Here is a 19,098-nt window from a genome sequence, read left to right on the forward strand (position 1 = left end):
AAAACCATGACTGTTGGAATTATTTGAAGTAATAAAAAGCAGGATAGAGAAAGTAGGATCAGTTGATGTTGTGTACTTAGATTTTCTGAAGGCTTTCGACAACATGCCACACGTGAAGCTGCTTAACAAGCTACGATCCCATGGTATTGCAGTTGAAAATATTCTGGCATGCATAAAGCAGTGGCTTATTGTCAGGTGGCAAAATGCGGGAATAAAGGGTGGTGTTGGGACTGGTTCTTTTTACGTTATATGTCATTGGTTTCAATGATGGAATTGATAGCTTTTTTTGCAAAGTTGAGGCTGCATGAGGATAGGTGAAGGGATAAGTACACTTGAGATCATATGGAAGCTACAAAAGGACTTAGATTTGCAGAATGGGCAAAGAAATCACGATGGACTACAGTGCCAGGAAAAGATACAGGGAGAAGCCAGGAATTTGCAACTGAAAGGGAAAAAATGGATGGGCCATGATAAAAAGGCAGAGAAGACTCAATAGGACAAATGACATAATTCTCCATGGAGCAATGCCCTGCGGCAAGAGAAATGAAAAGACCTGCAGTTGAAACAAATTATAAAAATGGAAGCTGGTGAGAGAGTAAGTGTTAGTGTTCAGTGTGAAAAACAACTCAGGTGGAATATCCTGCTCCTCTGCTCAGTCTATGGACAGAATTAAATTGTTTAAACAGATATTTAGTTATTCTGATAGAGGTGAGATTCTGAGGAATAGTTATTACTGGTGGTATTGGTAATTGAACATTGTAAATACTAAATCTAATCATTTATCAGATGTCGGTGCCACTAGTAAGGCAGTCGCTGACTATCTAATTGTAACTTTGAAAACTTTTGATCAGATAGTCATATGTGATCCCGTATCTAAAGGATGGAGCCCAGTATTCATACCGATGGCCTCAGAAGGATCAGACAATGGCTGAGACGGGGAGGCTGGGCCCGAGATATCGGACAGTTGGCATGTGAGAAAGAGGAGTGTGGTGTCTGCTCTGAGTCTGGAGTGCAGTGGCGTGGATAGAGGGAGAAGTGGAATAATTTATCTGGTCTTTGCTGAATCTTTGGATTCGGAGCTACACCGTGAGCTGAGATATTTCGTGAGCAAACTGCAGAGTGGCCACTGTTAACAAATGCCAACTGGGCCGGCTACGTAATGCTCATGTCAAGGCAACAGTCATTTCATGTTTAAATTCACCCTTCATATTCACAGGTCCTATGACGACAATCTCTGAGCACATCTCACAGTGGAACGATGAACAACTATTTCAGCTGTCAAAATTCTACCGGGAAAGACTGAAACAGGCGATTGAAGAACGGGTGGAAGAACTCACCAAAATGCTGAGACTGGAGGGACACATCAGTAAGGAAGAACACGAGGTGAGTGGGAAAAATATGGTGACTTCTGTTGGGTCTAACATCACAGAATTGAAGGTATCAATGGGAAAGAAACCAAATTGCCTCTTCTCACAGGCCTGCGGCTGTTTGGTGCAATATTAACACTGATCTCTGATCATTGTCTTCTTTGGCAGATCTGGCATCTGCACGGGAACCTGTGAGCTGGGGTGCTGGGAACTGTCTTAGGGGTGATCTCTCATTGATCATGTTATAGTTACTGTTTTATAGATTTGCTGAGTATGCCTGCAGAAAAAAGGAATCTCAGGGTTGCATGTGCCGAGATGTGTGTACTCTGACAATAAACTTTGTACTTTAAAGTTAGGGGAGCATGTTCTTTTCAAACTTAACATGCATACCACAGTGGCAAGTGAGCAGTCTGAATGTACCATCCCTGGTGAACAGATGTGAGTTAAAATTCGAGCCAATCTTTCTACAAAGCTGGAGTTTAAATTCACTCAGTCAACTCAGCCACAAAAAAAGACAGACCTTGCAGATGGTGACTCAAGACTGGTTGAATCACGGCTGTCTTTCCCTAGTTAGCTAAAATTAACCATCACCCCAGCCCTGGCCATCACCGTATCGGTTCCTCCCGTAGTGTGAGAGGCACCAGCTTCTCCAGGTGCTTTATCAGTGACCTTTCTTTCATCGAGAGTTCCAGCTGGGGTGTCTGGGTGGGGGTGGTGATGGCTGTCTATTGCACAAAGTTCTGTTTATGACTGGTCAGCACACGTGGCAAGATATAAACAGCACGTGGCCCGGGCTGTGGGCAAACACATTGTTGCTGGTGACAATTTTCAATAAACGTGGATGTGTCCACCTTCCCTTGGCATGCCATGGCGTCAGCTCACCATCAACAACCTGGAAGACAGAATTTGCAGTTAATAGTGTCATGCACCAGTTACCTTGTTCTGTGTATGAATTGTTCCACCTGATCTCATCTGAGAATATCTGGAAAGCTCCAACCTCCACATAACAAAAATCAAATCAACCGTACTGCCTTCAGCAATGGATTTAGTTTTGGCTTTAAAAATACTCAATTAGTATAGTCAGACAGTGAGAAAGAAGGGAGGAAGACAAAAGAGAGGAAATTATAGCCCAGTTAGCCTAACTTGGGAAAGTGTTGGAGTACATTATTAAGGACGAGGTTTCAGGGTACTAAGAGACAAATAATAAAATGTCAAGATCAGCATGGTTTCTGTAAAGGCAAATATTGCATGAAAAATCTGTTAGAATTTTTTGAGGAACTAAGAAGCACGGTGGACAAAGAAGACAGTGGATGTCATTTACTCAAATTTTCAGAAGGCATTCGATAAGGTATTACAAGAAAGATATTGGCATGGATAGAGGAATGGCTGACAAGCGGGAGGCAGTGAGTGGGAATACAAGGGGCATTTTCTGGTTGGCTGCCTATGACTAGTGGTGATCCTCAGGGGTCAGTTTTGGGACCACTGCTTTTCACATTGTCAAAGACTTACTGGAATGACTGGCTTTGCGGCAAGGTTTGCGGATGATACGAAGATAGATGGAGGGGTAGATAGTGCTGAGGAAGCAATGCAATTGCAGCAGGACTCTGACAAATTGGAAGAATGGGCAAACAAGTGACAGATGAAATACAGTGTTGGGAAATGTGTGATCCTGCATTTTGGTAAAAGGAGCAATAGTGCAGACTGTTATTTTTTTGGGGGAGAAAATTCAAACATCAGAGGTACAAAGGGGCTTAGGAGTTCCCATGCAAGCCTCCCAGAAGGTTAATTTACAGGTTGAGTCTATGGTAAAGAAGACAAATGCAATGTTGGCACTCATTTCAAGGGGAACAGAGTATAAGAACAAGTAGATAATGCTGAGCCTTAATAAGACCCTGGTCAGTCCGCCCTTGGAGTATTGTCAATTTTTTGGGCCCCTTATCTCAGAAAGAATGCATTCCCGCGAGAGAGAGTCCAAAGCAGGTCCACGAGGATGATTCTGGGGATAAAGGGGTCAACATATGAAGAGCATTTGGCAGCTTTGGGTCTGTACTCACTGGAATTTAGAAGAATATGTGCGGATCACATTGAAACCTATCAGATGTTGAAAGGACTAGATAAGGTGGATGTGGAGAGGGGCAACCTTTCAGAACAGAAGTAAGGAGGAATGTTTTCGGGCAAAGAGTGGTGAATCTCTGGAAGGCGCTGCCGCAGACAACGTGGAGGCCAAGTCCACGGGTACATTTGAAGGGGAAGTTGATAGATTCCTGATAGATCAGGGCATCGAGGGATATGGTGAGAGGGCGGGTGTATGGGGTTGAGAAGGACCCGGGATCAGACATGCTGCCGTGGCAGAGCGGACTCGATGGGGTGAATGGCCTAGTTCTGCTCCCATGTCTTATGGTCTTATGGACAGGCTGCCCAACGACAAGTGCAAACACAAGGGATCCCACAGATGCTGGGAATCCAGAGCAACATCTACAGAATACTGAGTGAGGAGAATACACAGTCGTGGCTTTGGGCCGAGACATCAACAGTAAAAGAATGTTATGCTGGGGTGAAGTTGTGCACTGTGGCGGATGATAGCTGAAAACAGGTTTGTGGGGAGGTGGGTGGGGAAGGTGATAGGTGGAAAAGGCAAAGGACAGAAGAAGATGGAAGCTGATAGGAGAGGAGAGGGGCCGTGTGACAAAGTGAAGGAGGAGGAGCTGCAGATGGAAGTGATGGACAGTCGAGGAGAAGAGAGCACATGATAGAAGATCCATAATTGGGAATAGTTAAAAAGAGAGAAGGGACGGAGAAGAAATGGCTAGAGGTTAGAGAAGTGAATTTTCTATCATCGGGTTAGAGGCTACACAGTCAAGATATGAGGCGTTGCTCCCAAAACCTGAGCGTGGCCTCGTCGTGGCAGTAGAGGAGGCCTTGGTCCGAGTTTCTCATGCTGGCTTCTCATCCCTTCCTTTCCAGTCCTGATGGAGAGTCTTGGCCCCGAACGTCGTTTGTTAATTTCCCTCCATAGATCCTGCAGGACCTGCTGAGTTCATCCAGAATTTTGCCATGTTGCTCATGAAGCAGTGCCTGTTGACTCTACCTGATCACAAACTGTCTTTCCCAGTGAAGATTAATCCTGCCTCTCTCATCAGTTTCTAATAATCACCCAGCCAGTGAGGTTAGTCACGAGGCATATAATCACCCGTCTTATATCTGCTGTTCTTGAATAAAAGTAAAACAAAATAAATACAGGGGTTTTCTGTTTTTCAGTAACAGAATGACTGGCTAATGAAGGTTTATCTGTTAAACGGTTAAGTTGAAATAGGTAGTGCAAAAATAAAACAAAAAAAAATGCAGTGAGGTAGTTTATGGGTTCAATATCCGTTTAGAAATCGGATGGCAGAGGAAAAGAAGCTGTTCCTGAATTGCTGAATCTGTGCCTTCTGACTTCTGCACCTCCTTCCTGATGGTGGAAATGAAAACAGGTCATGCCCTGGGTGATGGAGTTATGGATACTGACTTCCTAAGGCACCGCTTCTTAAAGATGTCTGAGATACTACAGAGGCTCGTGCCCATGATGGAGATGATTAAGTTTTAGAAGTTTCTGCAACTTACTTCGATCTTGTGCAGTAGCCCGCTCATCTCCACCAGCCACACACCCCTCGCCCCATTCTAGATGGTGTTGCAGTCAATCAGAATGCTACATGGCACTTGGTGAAAGTTTTCGAGTTTCTTAGAAGATAATGGAGATACTGAAGATAATGCCTGATTAATGTCTTTCCTCGTGTCAAATAGCAGCCCAGTTTATGTTACATCAGGCACTCAGGTACATCTAATCTGTCCAATATTGCCTTGTTTGAAGAACCTTCTGAGGCATCGTCCCTTGGTTTTCCAGTGACGGCCTCCCAGATCAATAATGCAATCTTGCATTCCCCACAATTATCAAGCTTGAAACTTCCTTACTGGTAAGTCTGTAGAAAGTTGGATATTGAACATGGGAACTGATCACATTAAACCTGTATTGATCATTCCCCACTCTGCTACAACTAGTGAATTCAGAGTTTTATTAGTTTTCATTTCCTGTTTGCCTGCTGATGACTCGATCCAAGGATTGCAGAACGAGTGACGAGCCCGTTCAGTGACTGTACCTTGGCTGCTGAGACGTCCCATGACTGGGCAGTGGCTTTGCTCATGTGCTATGTCAGTCCACTCCTCAATATATTTGTTTTTGTTATTTATAGGAAGTCACTGAACTTGTGCGGAAGCGAAACCGGCCAGAAGGATCAAATGTATTCTTCACCCTGGTGATGGGGAAAGGCTCCCGAGCCCAGAAGGTGATGTGGGAAGCATTTGTGAAAATGCAAAACAAGTTACCGAAGTTGGACAGAATATTGAAGGAAATCCAGGAGCTCGGTACAGTAAAACAACACATTGAACACAAAGTGACAATAAAAACCATTGTAACTGGAACAATATGATTCAATTTTAATTTATTGATTTAAACAGGGGCTGATATACCAGAATACATGAACATCAGCGAAGGGTTAACCGAATTACCACCTCAGTTAAAAGGTAAGAGGTTCCACTTTCTGACACCGCTGACTTGCCAGAATCAGTGTGAGCCAGAGCTGTTGCTTCCCAAGTTTGCACAGTCTGGGAGACAGGGAAAAAAAAATGTTTGATTTGAAGGGAGTGATCACGGAATTCACACCCAATCGCTCACCTGTTGCAGTTTAAACTTTTAATCATCGAATCTATGACAAATTTTGAAAATGTGACAATGAATTATATTAATTGATCCATCTATTTAGCGCCATTGGGCCTTGAACGCTTAGCGCATTCTGTGACACCTGTAGACCAGTGTTCAGATTCTGATGAACTGCTGAGTCTCATTAACTCTTACAGTGGTTCTGATATTAGATTAGATTCTGAAGACACGCAGTCCTCTTTTATTGTCATTTAGTAATGCATGCATTTAAGAAATGATACAATGTTTCCTCTGGTGTGATATCACAAAACACAGGACAGACCAAGACTGAAAAAACTAACAAATCCACATAATTATAACATATAGTTACAACACCATAACTTGATGAAGAAATCCATCAGCACAGTAAAAAGTTTGAAGTCTCTCAAATGTCCCACACCTCACGCAGACGGGAGAAGGAAGAAGAACTCTCCCTGCCATGCCCGACCACAGTCCGAATCTGAGCCATCTGAAAACTTAGGGACTCTGATCAGCTCTTCGACACTGAATACTGAGCGACATCTCTGTCCGAACGATTCGATCTCAATCTTGGTCGCCAACAGCAAGCAAAGCTGGGGATTTTGAGGCCTTCCCTCCAGAAGATTCCCTACCGCGTAGTAACGACAGCAGCAAACGGGCGTTTCAGAAATTTCTCCAGGTGTTCCTCTGTGCCTTCACGTCTGTCTCCATTGTTATGTACGCGTAACTGGGTTGCCAAACCAGCAGAAATGGATTACTCAGTTGCAGTCTGGATTACTAGAACTAAGAAAGTTTTATTAAAGAAACAAGCAACACAGTAATCGAAAGGATAATAAATGCAACAGTTCAGCAATGATAAACACACATGTGCACAGAATTAAGATAACAGCATCAATCAAGCTCTATCGTTGTCTAGGGGTAAATGACCAATTTCAAAGTGACACAAAAGTCCAGTTCGATTTAATAGTTCAGTTCGCAGTAATCGTTGCCATGGCGATGGACAACGTGGGGGGAGAGAGAGAGAGAACGGGAACGACTGATCATTCAGAAACGGCTTCCACTCACAGACCGGCGATATTTGCTCTCAAGCAGATTTCGGGCAGGTCCTTGGTGATGTCACCTGAGGTCACCGACTGTGACCCCTCCTCCAGATGCGGTCAATCCTCTGCAGTGAACCCGGCACCCAAGCAAGGGCGGACACACACCGGGTTCCCGCTGATCGTACCTTTCCACCCTGTGCATTGTCTGGTACTTCCCACCGACTCGTGAGAGGAACACTGCTTCCAGGGTCTCGTTACCTCGGGTGTCGTGTGTGTCCTGCCTTAGCGAACCTGTCCCTTTTTATCCCCCTGCTGGAGCATCACCTGTCCATCACTTCAAACAGTTCAGGGTTCAAAGGGGGAGCCGCTCCAGACAGCTCTCTCTCTCCCGTCCCTTCATTACACATCTCCAGATGCGGTTTCATTGTGTTCCTTATCTCTCTCTTGAAGACAGGTGGCAGACTAACTGCTGATCACACAGGACAGCTAACATCCATGTGTATTCTTGTCACACCATGAAATCAGAATTGTCCACAGCCCCTATTTAACGGATAAGATATCATTTTTCACTGCTCTCTCTCCTCCCACTGATGTATTGCGAAACCCCCAGACACGCTACACACGTGACACCATCTTGATTGAGCTCAAGAGCCATGAGATGCAGTAATGTTGGGTCTCTTTAAAACTCTGACTGGACCACACGTGGAAGGTTGTGTTCAGTTCTCGTTGCCTCCTTATAGGGTAGATGTGGAAACTTTAAAGAAAGTTCAAAGGAGATTTGCCAGGATACTGCCCATATTAGATTACACATCCTAGAGCAATCTAGAACTTCCCTCTTTTGAGTGGAGGAGGATGACAGGCAACTTCATACAGGTGTATAAGGTGATAAGAGACACAGGTAGAACCTACAGCCATCACCTTTTCTCCCCGGGTCGCAATGGCTAATACCAGAGAATATACATTTACTGTGATTGGGGGAATGTGCAGGAATCTGTTTTGTGGAAACAGATTTCCAGATTCGGCAAGAATGTATGAGCAGCATTCTTCATCAATGATAGCACGTGGGCTGAGCTTCCCTGTGAGCAGGTAGTATAAGGTTGTCCCCCTGCAAGGCAACAGTACGTATAGACATAATTACGATCGATACTCGGATCAGGGCTCGATCTGTGCTTGAGCACGTTGGCAGTCTTGTTAGGCAGTGTCTCCATCACAAAGGTCATATCTATCGGTTCCCAGGACAGGCTGGCTGTATCACACTGGGGAATAGTCATAGTCATAGTCATACTTTATTGATCCCGGGGGAAATTGGTTTTCATTGCAGTTGCACCATAAATAATTAAATAGTAATAAAACCACAAATAATTAAATAGTAATATGTAAATTAAGCAAGGAAATAAGTTTAGGACCAGCCTATTGGCTCAGGGTTTCTGACCCTCCAAGGGAGGAGTTGTAAGTTTGATGGCCACAGGCAGGAATGACTTCCTATGACGCTCTGTGCTGCATCTCGGTGGAATGAGTCTCTGGCTGAATGTACTCCTGTGCCCACCCAGTACATTATGTAGTGGATGGGAGACATTGACCAAGATGGAATGCAACTTTGACAACATCCTCTTTTCAGACACCACCATGAGAGAGTCCAGTTCCATCCCCACAACATCACTGGCCTTATGAATGAGTTTGTTGATTCTATTGGTGTCTGCTACCCTCAGCCTGCTGCCCCAGCACACAACAGCAAACATGATCACACTGGCCACCACAAACTTGTAGAACATCCTCAGCATCGTCCGACGGATGTTAAAGGACCTCAGTCTCCTCAGGAAATAGAGATGGCTCTGAACCTTTTTGTAGACAGCCTCAGTGTTCTTAGACCATTCCAGTTTATTGTCAATTCGTATCCCCAGGTATTTGTAATCCTCCACCATGTCCACACTGACCCCCTGGATGGAAACAAGGGTCACCAGTGCCTTAGCTCTCTTCAGGTCTACCACCAGCTCTTTAGCCTTAGAGTAGAGGCTTTCCACCGCTGCTTGCCACCCGGGCAATAGGATACGGCCTAGGTTAGAGGGAGTTAACTCCAGGGAGAGTTCAGACAAACGTGGCTTGTTTTCTCTGGATTGGTGTGGTCAGAGGGCGGAAACAGACAGAGGTTTATAAGTCACTGATAGATAGAGTTGACAGCCAGTACTTGTTTGAAATGCGTAATGCCAGAGGGCATGTGTTTAAGGTGAGAGGGGGATGCTCTGAAGGAGATGTGTCGGGACAGAGAGTGACGGGCACCTGGAGTGTGCAGCCAGGGTGGTGGTGGACGGAGACACTTAAGGGACTGTAAACACAAAGGGAAGGGAGGAATATGGAGCCTGCAGGCAGAAGGGACTGAGGTTAATTTAATATTGTGGTTGCCCATTCTTTCCAACCTCATTTTCCTCTGCAATTGAAGATATTCAGATTTTCTAAGGGCTTCATAAGGACAGTGACCTGAAAGGTTAATTCTGCTTTCTTCTACACATGCGGTGACTGTTTTGATAAGTTCTTCCAGTAGCTATTTTAACTTGACAAAACATCGCCTGTCAATATGAAGATAGTACAGATTCTGACATTGCTCATATGGCTGGACAGCATCTACAGAGGGAAATGAACAGTCGACATGTCAGGCTGAGACCCTTAACATGTGGATTTTCAAACTTTATCCTCAAAATAAAGTACCTGGAAATGAAAGGGTCTTGAGTTGGTCAACACAGGCAGTTGCAGTGGAGTATTCGAGATATGTTCACCTTCACAGCTGACAGCTCTGTGAAGACTTGATTTTATTTATTTTATTTTTTTGCATATTGGTTACAGGCCAAACAGCTGTGTCTTGGTGGATTTTCACTTTCGATGGTAACAACCACAGCACTTTAGAGTTAACTGTTGAAATTCTAGTGATTTGAATTTTGCATGTATCGCTATTAAGTTGAGAATCTAACTGTGTCAATTTTCTTTCTGTTCCCATGGAAGATGTTCATGAGAAACACAAGAAGACACTGCAGGAAGAAACTGAAAAGCTCAGAGTGAACACGATTCTGTTGAGGGAGAAGGTTAAGGTTTTCAAGCTGGTTGATCGATACGCTGAGCTGACGGTCATTTCTTCTGTTCGAGGACGGAGGTTTGTGGAACACGAGCTGCTGGCAAGAGGCCGAGACCATGAGGAGTGGAGAATGAAGCATCTTCGGGGAGAGTTGGAAAAAATCCATGCTGATCAGTTGCTTCAAAGCAGCTTTTCCCATAACATAACTTACTGGCAGCGAATAAAGAGATTCTTAGGATTTGACTCTGTGAATCCAACATCAGTGAACAGAGTGAAACCTGGGAATTCAGCAGCAGTGGCCGGAGTCCCGGGCATCGGGAAAACAACAATGATACAGAAGATTGTTTATGACTGGGCCACGGGGAAAATATACCAACACTACCATTTTGTGTTCAGTTTCAAATTCAGGGATCTAAACACCATTAACCGTGATATAAGCCTGACGGAACTGATTCTGCAACAGTATCCTTACTTTGAGAATAGTCTGGAAGAAGTCTGGAAGAACCCGGAGGGATTGCTGTTTATATTTGATGGTTTGGATGAACTAAAGGATAGAATTGATTTTACTGAGAGTCGGAGAGACACAGAACCTCAGCAATGCTGTGCAGACCCAGAATTCCGGTGCCATGTGTCGGACATTGTGTACAATTTAATCCAGCACAAACTGCTCCCAGGGTGTTCAGTGCTGGTGACCACCCGCCCCACTGCGTTACATTCATTGGAAAAGGCGGAGATTAGTGTCTGGGCTGAAATCCTGGGATTTGTTGGTGAGGAACGGAAGGATTATTTCTATAGGCATTTTGAAGATGAGACGGTGGCAGCAGCTGTTTTCAAACACGTGAAGGAGAACGAGATCCTGTACACCATGAGCTACAACCCCTCCTACTGCTGGATCCTCGCTCTAGCACTGGGCCCCTTCTTTACAAAAGGAGACAAGGACCCGCAGCAAGTTCCCAAGACCATCACCCAACTATATTCCTACTACGTTTACAACATCCTGAAAAACCACGGCCGTGAGATTGAGAACCTTCATGATGTGTTACTCAGGGTTGGTCAGATGGCCTTCACAGGAGTGTCTGAGAGGAAGATTGTGTTTACAGATGGAGATTTGATCAAGTACAAACTGCAACCTTCCCAGTTCCTGTCCGGGTTCCTGATGGAGCTTTTGGAGAGAGAGGATTCTGCCCGGTGTGTGGTGTACACATTCCCACACCTCACCATCCAAGAGTTTGTAGCTGCAGTCGCACAATACCTGACCTCAGACCTCAAGGATACTGTGAAGATCCTCGCTGAAGCCTGCTGCATGACAGATGGGCGGTTTGAGGTATTTCTCCGTTTTGTTGCTGGTCTCTCCTCGGGGTCAGCCTGGCGCTGGAAGGAGGTTCTGGGTCCATTTCCTGTCGATGCAGCCTGCCAGGTGATTGACTTTGTGAAGGGGGAGTTCAAACGTCGGAGTGGAAACACAGAGAACGAAGCCGATAAAAGGAGCCTCCTGAACACATTGCACTACCTGTTTGAGTCTCAGAATCGTGTGCTAGCTCAGGAAGCACTAGGGTCTGTGGAAAAACTTTCACTTAGTGGACTGCGACTGACCCCAATTGACTGTGCGGTCCTGTCTCATGTCATCGGACTCTGTGATACAATAAAACACCTCGACCTGGATCATTGCTACATTCAGTGTGAAGGACTCCAACGGCTGGCACCCAGTCTCTACAAATGCCAAGAGTTGGGGTAATTCTAAATATTTAGATTTTCTATCAGTGAAAATTAAAGATTTAATGTTAAATGTATTTAGCCAAATAAATAGCCCTGTGTCATTGTTTGCTCGCTTTACCGATGACTAAATATCTTAAATTTGTCACTGACTGATGATTAGCAGACTAACAGTATCGTATCCCTTCTGGAGAACGGCAGCGACTATCATCATGTGTTGCACAGGGAGCAGCCACATCCCCATTTATTGCCAAAGATCAGAGCACAGCTCTGTTGTCAGTGCGCGATCTGAGCTTCTTGTAAGTGACCAGATGTTAGCTTAACACAATAATGACACAGCCCTTTCCACTTTTCAGTCGTCTGCATCCCTTCACCCATTTGCAGCCTCTTCCTTCTCTGGGCCAGGCAGTCAAAGACTCAGTCACAACAGCCACCATCTTCATTGTCCAGTCGGTGATACATAGACGTTTATAGCAGCCAGCAAACAGTTACAATATACCGGCTGCAGCAGTTATCCTGAGACTAGAGACGTAACTGGACCAATTTTGTGGCCACCCTCACACCACATTTCAACTACTGAGCTGGAGAGTGGTATGATCTGTTTGCTGTCTATGGCTCTGCTTGAGACAGAGTCTACAAAAGTTTTTCAAGAATGGTTGGGTTTGAAATGAAAACTGACTGTTATAAATGAAGGGAATTGGTACTTTGAAAAATTGCATCTCCACCAAAATTCTGCCTGTCTGGAAAAGTTCCTTGAAGGGCTTCCCAGCTGCAGTTCGTGCTGATCTGAGATAGTACAGGAATATTGCACATGTCAGATCGAGTTTATGTTTAATTTTATGGAATGTGGCCCTTCCTCTGTGAATCTGGGATTTAATGTGCATCATAAATTATGCAGGTTTGACAAATATGAACTAAATTATAACAACAAAATAATACAGAAAGCAAAACTGGACAGAGATAAGTTTAGAAAGAGCAACAAAACACAGACCTTGAAAACAAGTGGGATGTAACATATTGGGATTAATTCTTAATGTGAGAATAATTTAGCTGAAAACTTCTTCACTACTTAATGTTTACTTGAAATATCAGAATGGCAAAATGTGTCAGGTCATGGGTCTGAGCCAGTTTGAGTCTCACAACTCTCTCTTTTCCTTCAGATTGACAAACAATGAATTGGGTGAGGGTGATTCAGCAATGAACCTAATCTCTGTAGCTCTGAGGGAGCAGGATTGTAAAATACAAAAACTGCGGTAAGAACCATACTATGAGAAGTCTGATTCTCTGATTATATCTAGAACAGAACACAGTTATGAACAATTAACAATTAACGTAACTACTGGTAAAATCTGGTGATTTATATTGAGTTGTTTCTTCTGAGGTCTCAGTCTCCCTTTTTTTCCTTTGATTATGGGACACCAGATTGGGCAATAATTGTATCACAGCCTCTCAGACTGCAATCCTCGCCTCTGCTCTCATTAAAAACCGCTCAGTGACGGAGCTCGATATGAAGGACAACAGATTGGGAGATACAGGTGTAAAAAAGCTGTTCGGAGTTCTAAATAACTCGGAATGTAAAATACAAAAATTGGGGTAAGTAGTGGAGAGTGACAGATATTGTTCTAATCTCAGTTGTACAACGTTAGTGTTATTATCAGGAACACAGATTGAATGGTGTACTAATTTTCTCTCTGGCTCTCCCTCTCTCTCTCTCTCTCTCTCTCTCACTGCCTCCCTCCCCCCTCTCCCCCCCTCGTCCCACCCCACCCTCTCTCTCCCCCTCATTTGCTCTCACTCTAATTCTTCTGGTCACAAGACTGAAGAACAATAGTTTTACAGCTTCTTGCGCCAAGAATCTTGCCTGCATTCTCAGAACAAACCACTCACTGATCAAACTGGAACTGGATAACAATAAACTGGAGGATTCAGGAGTCAAACTGCTCTCTGAGGCTCTGAGGACCCCATACTGTAAAATACAGGAACTGTGGTAAGTACCAAACTGAGAAATTGTACTTACAACTTAATGCCTAATGTTGTAGAATGTGTTTGGTACTTTTTGACCTCAGCTGGAATAATAATGACAAATTTGCATTGGGTTTCATTTGCTTCTTTTGAACTGCAGGTTATGTAGAATCGGTCTCACAGCTTCTGGCGCAGAGTATCTCGCCTCCGCTCTAGCTACTAGCCCGTCACTGGTGGATCTTGCCCTGGACTATAATAATCTGGGAGATTCAGGGGTGAAGCTGATATTTGGACCTTTGAACAGCCCAGAGTGTAAAATACAGAAACTACGGTAAGAGTCAGACTATGGAGAGGTCATATTTTACAACTACTATGTGTCTGAAATTTAATTACATTTAAGAGAGTGGATCATTGTTAGTATCAATAATGTTAAGTATACAATAAGAGATGAGGAGTATTATCAACAAACAGTGAATTGGAAGTGAAAACAGATCCTCCTCTTTCCATTTCCATCTGCGTCTCTGTCCCTCAGATTATGGGATGTCGCTCTCACAGATTCGTTCAGTGAGGATCTTGCTATCGCTCTCAAAACAAACTGCTCCCTGAAGCTTCTGTCACTGGGTGATAACAATATCGGAGATTCAGGGGTGAAACGTCTGTCTGAGGTGCTGGTGGAGCTCCAATGTAAACTACTGGAACTAGAGTAAGTATCAGTGTGACAAGGTATGTTCTTAACTGACTGTGAACATCTTTCTCAATGCGGTAAAAACGGCCCCAGGACGACGGACCTTCGTCATAAATTGGCACATTGATTACAGTGACCCAAGTGATGAGACATTCATCTCCAACGTCACCAAATATTGCTCAGATCCCAGCTGGAGTTCATGCAGTTCTGGTGATCGTGTGAAAGGAAGAATGTGACAGCGCTGCCGATGGTGCAGTGAAAGTTGACAGGATGTTGGTCTTCATTCAATATCTCGATCAGAAATGGTAACTATGCCTCCACAGATTCTACATGGCCATCTCAGTCCTCCAGCAATATGTGATTCTCTCCATATTCCAGAATCTACTGTCAAGTTGCCCTTGCTAGGGTATCTCCTGGAATGGGATATTTCTGTTATGAGAGTCTGGGGAGGCTCAGTCACTTTTCCCTGGACGGAGGAGGTTTAGAGTGGTTAATGAGATATTGAAAAGTAAGGTATAGATAAATACTACAAGACAGTTGTAGGATGGCAGAGTTTCATGGATAGAGATGGGGAATAGTTGCTGCGGTGATTTTCAACCAGAGAATGGTGCGTACCAGTACTTCACAGCTGGAGAGAGTTTTGGAAGCAGAGTCTTGACAAAGTGAGAAGAGACGCAGTAGTGGACAGAGTGGCCTGTTTCAATGCTGTATGGTGCCATGACCCAAGACTCACTAACTCTATCATCCATGTTAGTTTCAGTGAGAGTAAAAATAAAAACATACTCACGATTCATCTGACTCTTGTTCTTTGTCTTTGCGATCCCCAGTCTGCACAGTAACGGTCTGACCGATTCTTGCACAGAGTCCCTCTGCTTCGTTCTCAACAAAATGAGTTCACTGAAAATTTTGGACCTGGGAGGAAACTCATTCACAGACAAATCGACCGACTCGTTCCGCCGGCTGATACTGCGACGCAAGAGCTTGAGGAAAATCACGTGAGTACTATATTAATGTTTAATGCAATAAAACTTCACTGGGCTTTCCTGGAAATATTTGTTGCTGAATTAGCAAGACCACCGCCCTGCTAGTCAAACTGTATAACGTCCTCTGTATTCTTACATCTGTTTCAGGCTGAAGGGGAATCCATTCACTGCAGAGGGGCAAAATCAACTGATGTCATTGCGGGGAAACAGAAATGGACTTAGTGTTAAACTGTGATTCATTCAAATGTAGAGTACTATCTCCTGTGGAATAGTATTCATCGATTTCACAGTCACAACTCGGATTGAAACCCTAAACAACTGCAGCTCCGGATGAGCATGTGCCACTACACGTCATCAGGTGCCCCAGTGCTGTTTTGGGTGTCAGAGCTGTCTGGCCATTGATTAATCTTCTGCCAGATCCCTCAGTGTCTAACATCTGAGCTCCTTGGAAATGCAGACAGAACTCGCCCAAGGTCTGCTCCAGCTGTCCTGCCAAGAGATAGTGGGAATCCAAATCATTAATACTAGGTTTGAATTCATCTGGGCAAGCAGCTGTCCATTCAGACTGCAAACGTTATTCGTCAAATATCACTTTATTTTGTTGAGTTTTGGATTGATTGTGAAGAAAGCACGACAGCGCCTCTACTTTCCCGGGAGACTACGGAGGTTGGCATGTGCTCCAGTTGCACTGCCAAGAGATAGTGGGAATCTAAATTTTTAATGCCAGGTTTGAATTCATCAGGGCAAGTAGCTGCGCATTCAGACTGAGGCTACATCCACACTACGCTGGATAATTTTGAAAACAAAGCCTTTTCTCTTCGTTTTGACTCTCTGTCCACACTAAAATGGCATTTTCATCCCCCGAAAATGAAGATTTTCAGAAGCAGTCTTCAGAGTGAAGAAATCTGAAAATGCCTAATGTCTGTTTCGAGCTGAGATCCATCATCAACACTGGTATCCATTTTGAGAACAGTGGTGAGTACCTGATACGGCAGGCGTTATTAGTCTTTCACTAATTGTGTGAGATTTTGCACACTTCTACTATCATTTTGGAAATGTTATGAGAAGCAATGAGACAACAATCCAAGTCATTTGTACCTTTCTTTCCAAATGACTTGAGTGTGCAACGCTTTTCAAATGCTTCTATCATCTTCCGGAACCGAGTAAAACCATCAGTAGCTTTTTCAGTGTGTCATTTATGGAAGTGTTGCTGCAATCTTGATGGTTTCGTTGTTTACAAATAAAGCACATGGGGCGTCGCTGATCTGACAGAAAGTTATAAAACAAAACTTCAGATACGTAACATTCCAAAGACGCACTTTTTGTAGTGTCTATTTCTTAGCAAGATTAGAATTCAAGGCTTCACCTCCTTTAAATCATAAGACCATAAGATATAGGAACAGAAGTGGGCCATCCAGCCCATCGAGTCTGCTCTGCCATTCCATCGTGGGCTGATCCAATCATTCCAGTCATCCCTGCTCCTCTACTTTCACCCCATACCCATAGATGCCCTGGCTAATCAAGAAACTATCAATCTCTGCCTTAAACACAACCAATAACTTGGCCTCCACAGCCACTCATGGCAAAAAATTCCACACATTTACCATCTTCTGACTCAAGTAATTTCTCTAATCTGTCTGTCCTTTTGCAGCCTCCCAATTTCCTCAAAACATCCTGTCCCTCCAACTGACTTGATATCATCTGCATCTTTGCAACAAAACCATCAATTCTGTCATTCAAGTCATTGCCATATACAGTAACATAAAAGAATTGGTCCCAACACAGATCCCTGTGGAACACCACTGATCACCAGCAGCCAATCAGAAAAGGTTCCCTTCATTACTATTCCTTGCCTCCTGCCAATCAGCCACTGCTTTGTCCATAAGGGAGTCTTTCCTGTAACACCATGGGCTCATAACTTGATAAGCAGCCTCATGTGTGGCACCTTGTCAAAGACTTTCTGAAACTTCAGCTGCATATCATCAACTGAATCTCCTTTGTCTATCTTGCTTGTCACTTCAATTAATTCAAAGACTTTCAACATACTCGTCAGGCAAGATTTTCCCTTGAGGAAAACATGCTGAAAATGACTGAAAATACCCTGAAAACACATCCTCAATATCTGACTCCAATATCTTCCCAAAGAGTGAAGTGAACCTAAGTGGCCTATAATATCTGTTCATCTACCACCTTCCCTTCTTGAAGAGTGGACTGATATTTCCAAATTGTCAGTCTTACAGAACCATGCCAGATTGAATTGATTATTGAAACATCATTACTAATCCCTCCACAATCTCTTCAGTCACCCCTTTGAGATCTCTGGGATGTACGCCATGTGGTCCAGCTGGCCTTTACCTTCAGACCTTTCTGTTTCCCAAGAACCTGCTCCTGAGGAATGTACTATAAATATTTCTGACCACTGATATTTGGACTTCCACAGTGAAGACTGATGAAAAATACTGACTCAGTTCATCCGCCAGCTCCTCGCCTCTATTACCACTCCTCCAACATCCCTTTCCGTTGGTCCGATATGCACTCTCATCTTTCCTTTACACTTTATGCATCAGAAGAAACATTTAGGATCCTCCTTAATGGCCAGCTTACCTTCGATTTCCATATTTTCCTTCTTAATTATTTTTTTAGTTGCCTTTTGTTGGTTTTTAAAAACTTCCCAATCCTCTGACCTACCACCATTTTTTCTCTGTTGAATGCCTTCTCTTTGCTGCCTATGTTGGCTTTACCTTCCTATTAGCCACAGTTGTATCATCTTGCCTTTGGAATATGTTATGTATGTAGCCTGGTTACACAACAATGCTATTTTGCTATGTTTCATAGAAACCGTAGAAACTACAGCACAGAAACAGGCCTTTTGGCCCTTCTTGGCTGTGCCGAACCATTTTCTTCCTAGTCCCACTGACCTGCACACGGACCATATCCCTCCATACACCTGCCATCCATGTATCTGTCCAATTTATTCTTAAATGTTAAAAAAGAACCCGCATTTACCACCTCGTCTGGCAGCTCATTCCATACTCCCACCACTCTCTGTGTGAAGAAGCCCACCCTAATGTTCCCTTTAAACTTTTCCCCCCTCACCCTTAACCCATGTCCTCTGTTTTTTTTCTCTCCCCTTGCCTCAGTGGAAAAAGCCTGCTTGCATTCACTCTGTGTATACCCATCATAATTTTATATACCTCTATCAAATCTCCCTTCATTCTTCTACACTCCAGGGAATAAAGTCCTAACCTATTCAACCTTTCTCTGTAACTGAGTTTCTCAAGTCCTGGCAACGTCCTTGTAAACCTTCTCTGCACTCTTTCAACCTTATTTATATCCTTCCTGTAATTTGGTGACCAAAACTGAACACAATACTCCAGATTCGGCCTCACCAATGCCTTATACAACCTCATCATAACATTCCAGCTCTTATACTCAATACTTTGATTAATAAAGGCCAATGTAGCAAAAGCTCTCTTTATGACCCTATCTACCTGTGACGCCACTTTTAAGGAATTTTGTATCTGTATTCCCAGATCCCTCTGTTCCACTGCACTCCTCAGTGCCTTACCA

The 19,098-nt window shown here is 43.8% G+C and overlaps 1 protein-coding gene across 1 annotated transcript in view; it reads left to right on the forward strand.

Annotated features, from left to right (window-relative positions):
- The window catches only part of LOC140206809 (NACHT, LRR and PYD domains-containing protein 3-like), a 36,379-nt gene that overhangs the window by 12,138 nt on the left and 5,143 nt on the right, over nucleotides 1-19,098 (forward strand). The window contains exons 3-13 of the mRNA XM_072275042.1: nucleotides 1,217-1,383; nucleotides 5,597-5,768; nucleotides 5,862-5,927; nucleotides 10,116-11,916; nucleotides 13,059-13,151; nucleotides 13,321-13,491; nucleotides 13,715-13,885; nucleotides 14,021-14,191; nucleotides 14,393-14,563; nucleotides 15,373-15,540; nucleotides 15,676-16,503. Coding sequence (XP_072131143.1) covers nucleotides 1,217-1,383; nucleotides 5,597-5,768; nucleotides 5,862-5,927; nucleotides 10,116-11,916; nucleotides 13,059-13,151; nucleotides 13,321-13,491; nucleotides 13,715-13,885; nucleotides 14,021-14,191; nucleotides 14,393-14,563; nucleotides 15,373-15,540; nucleotides 15,676-15,763 — 3,239 coding nt within the window. The 3' untranslated portion in view covers nucleotides 15,764-16,503. The remainder of the gene's footprint in view (nucleotides 1-1,216; nucleotides 1,384-5,596; nucleotides 5,769-5,861; nucleotides 5,928-10,115; nucleotides 11,917-13,058; nucleotides 13,152-13,320; nucleotides 13,492-13,714; nucleotides 13,886-14,020; nucleotides 14,192-14,392; nucleotides 14,564-15,372; nucleotides 15,541-15,675; nucleotides 16,504-19,098) is intronic.

Source organism: Mobula birostris, chromosome 13 (assembly GCF_030028105.1).
Source record: "Mobula birostris isolate sMobBir1 chromosome 13, sMobBir1.hap1, whole genome shotgun sequence".
Taxonomy (NCBI): Eukaryota; Metazoa; Chordata; class Chondrichthyes; order Myliobatiformes; family Myliobatidae; genus Mobula; species Mobula birostris.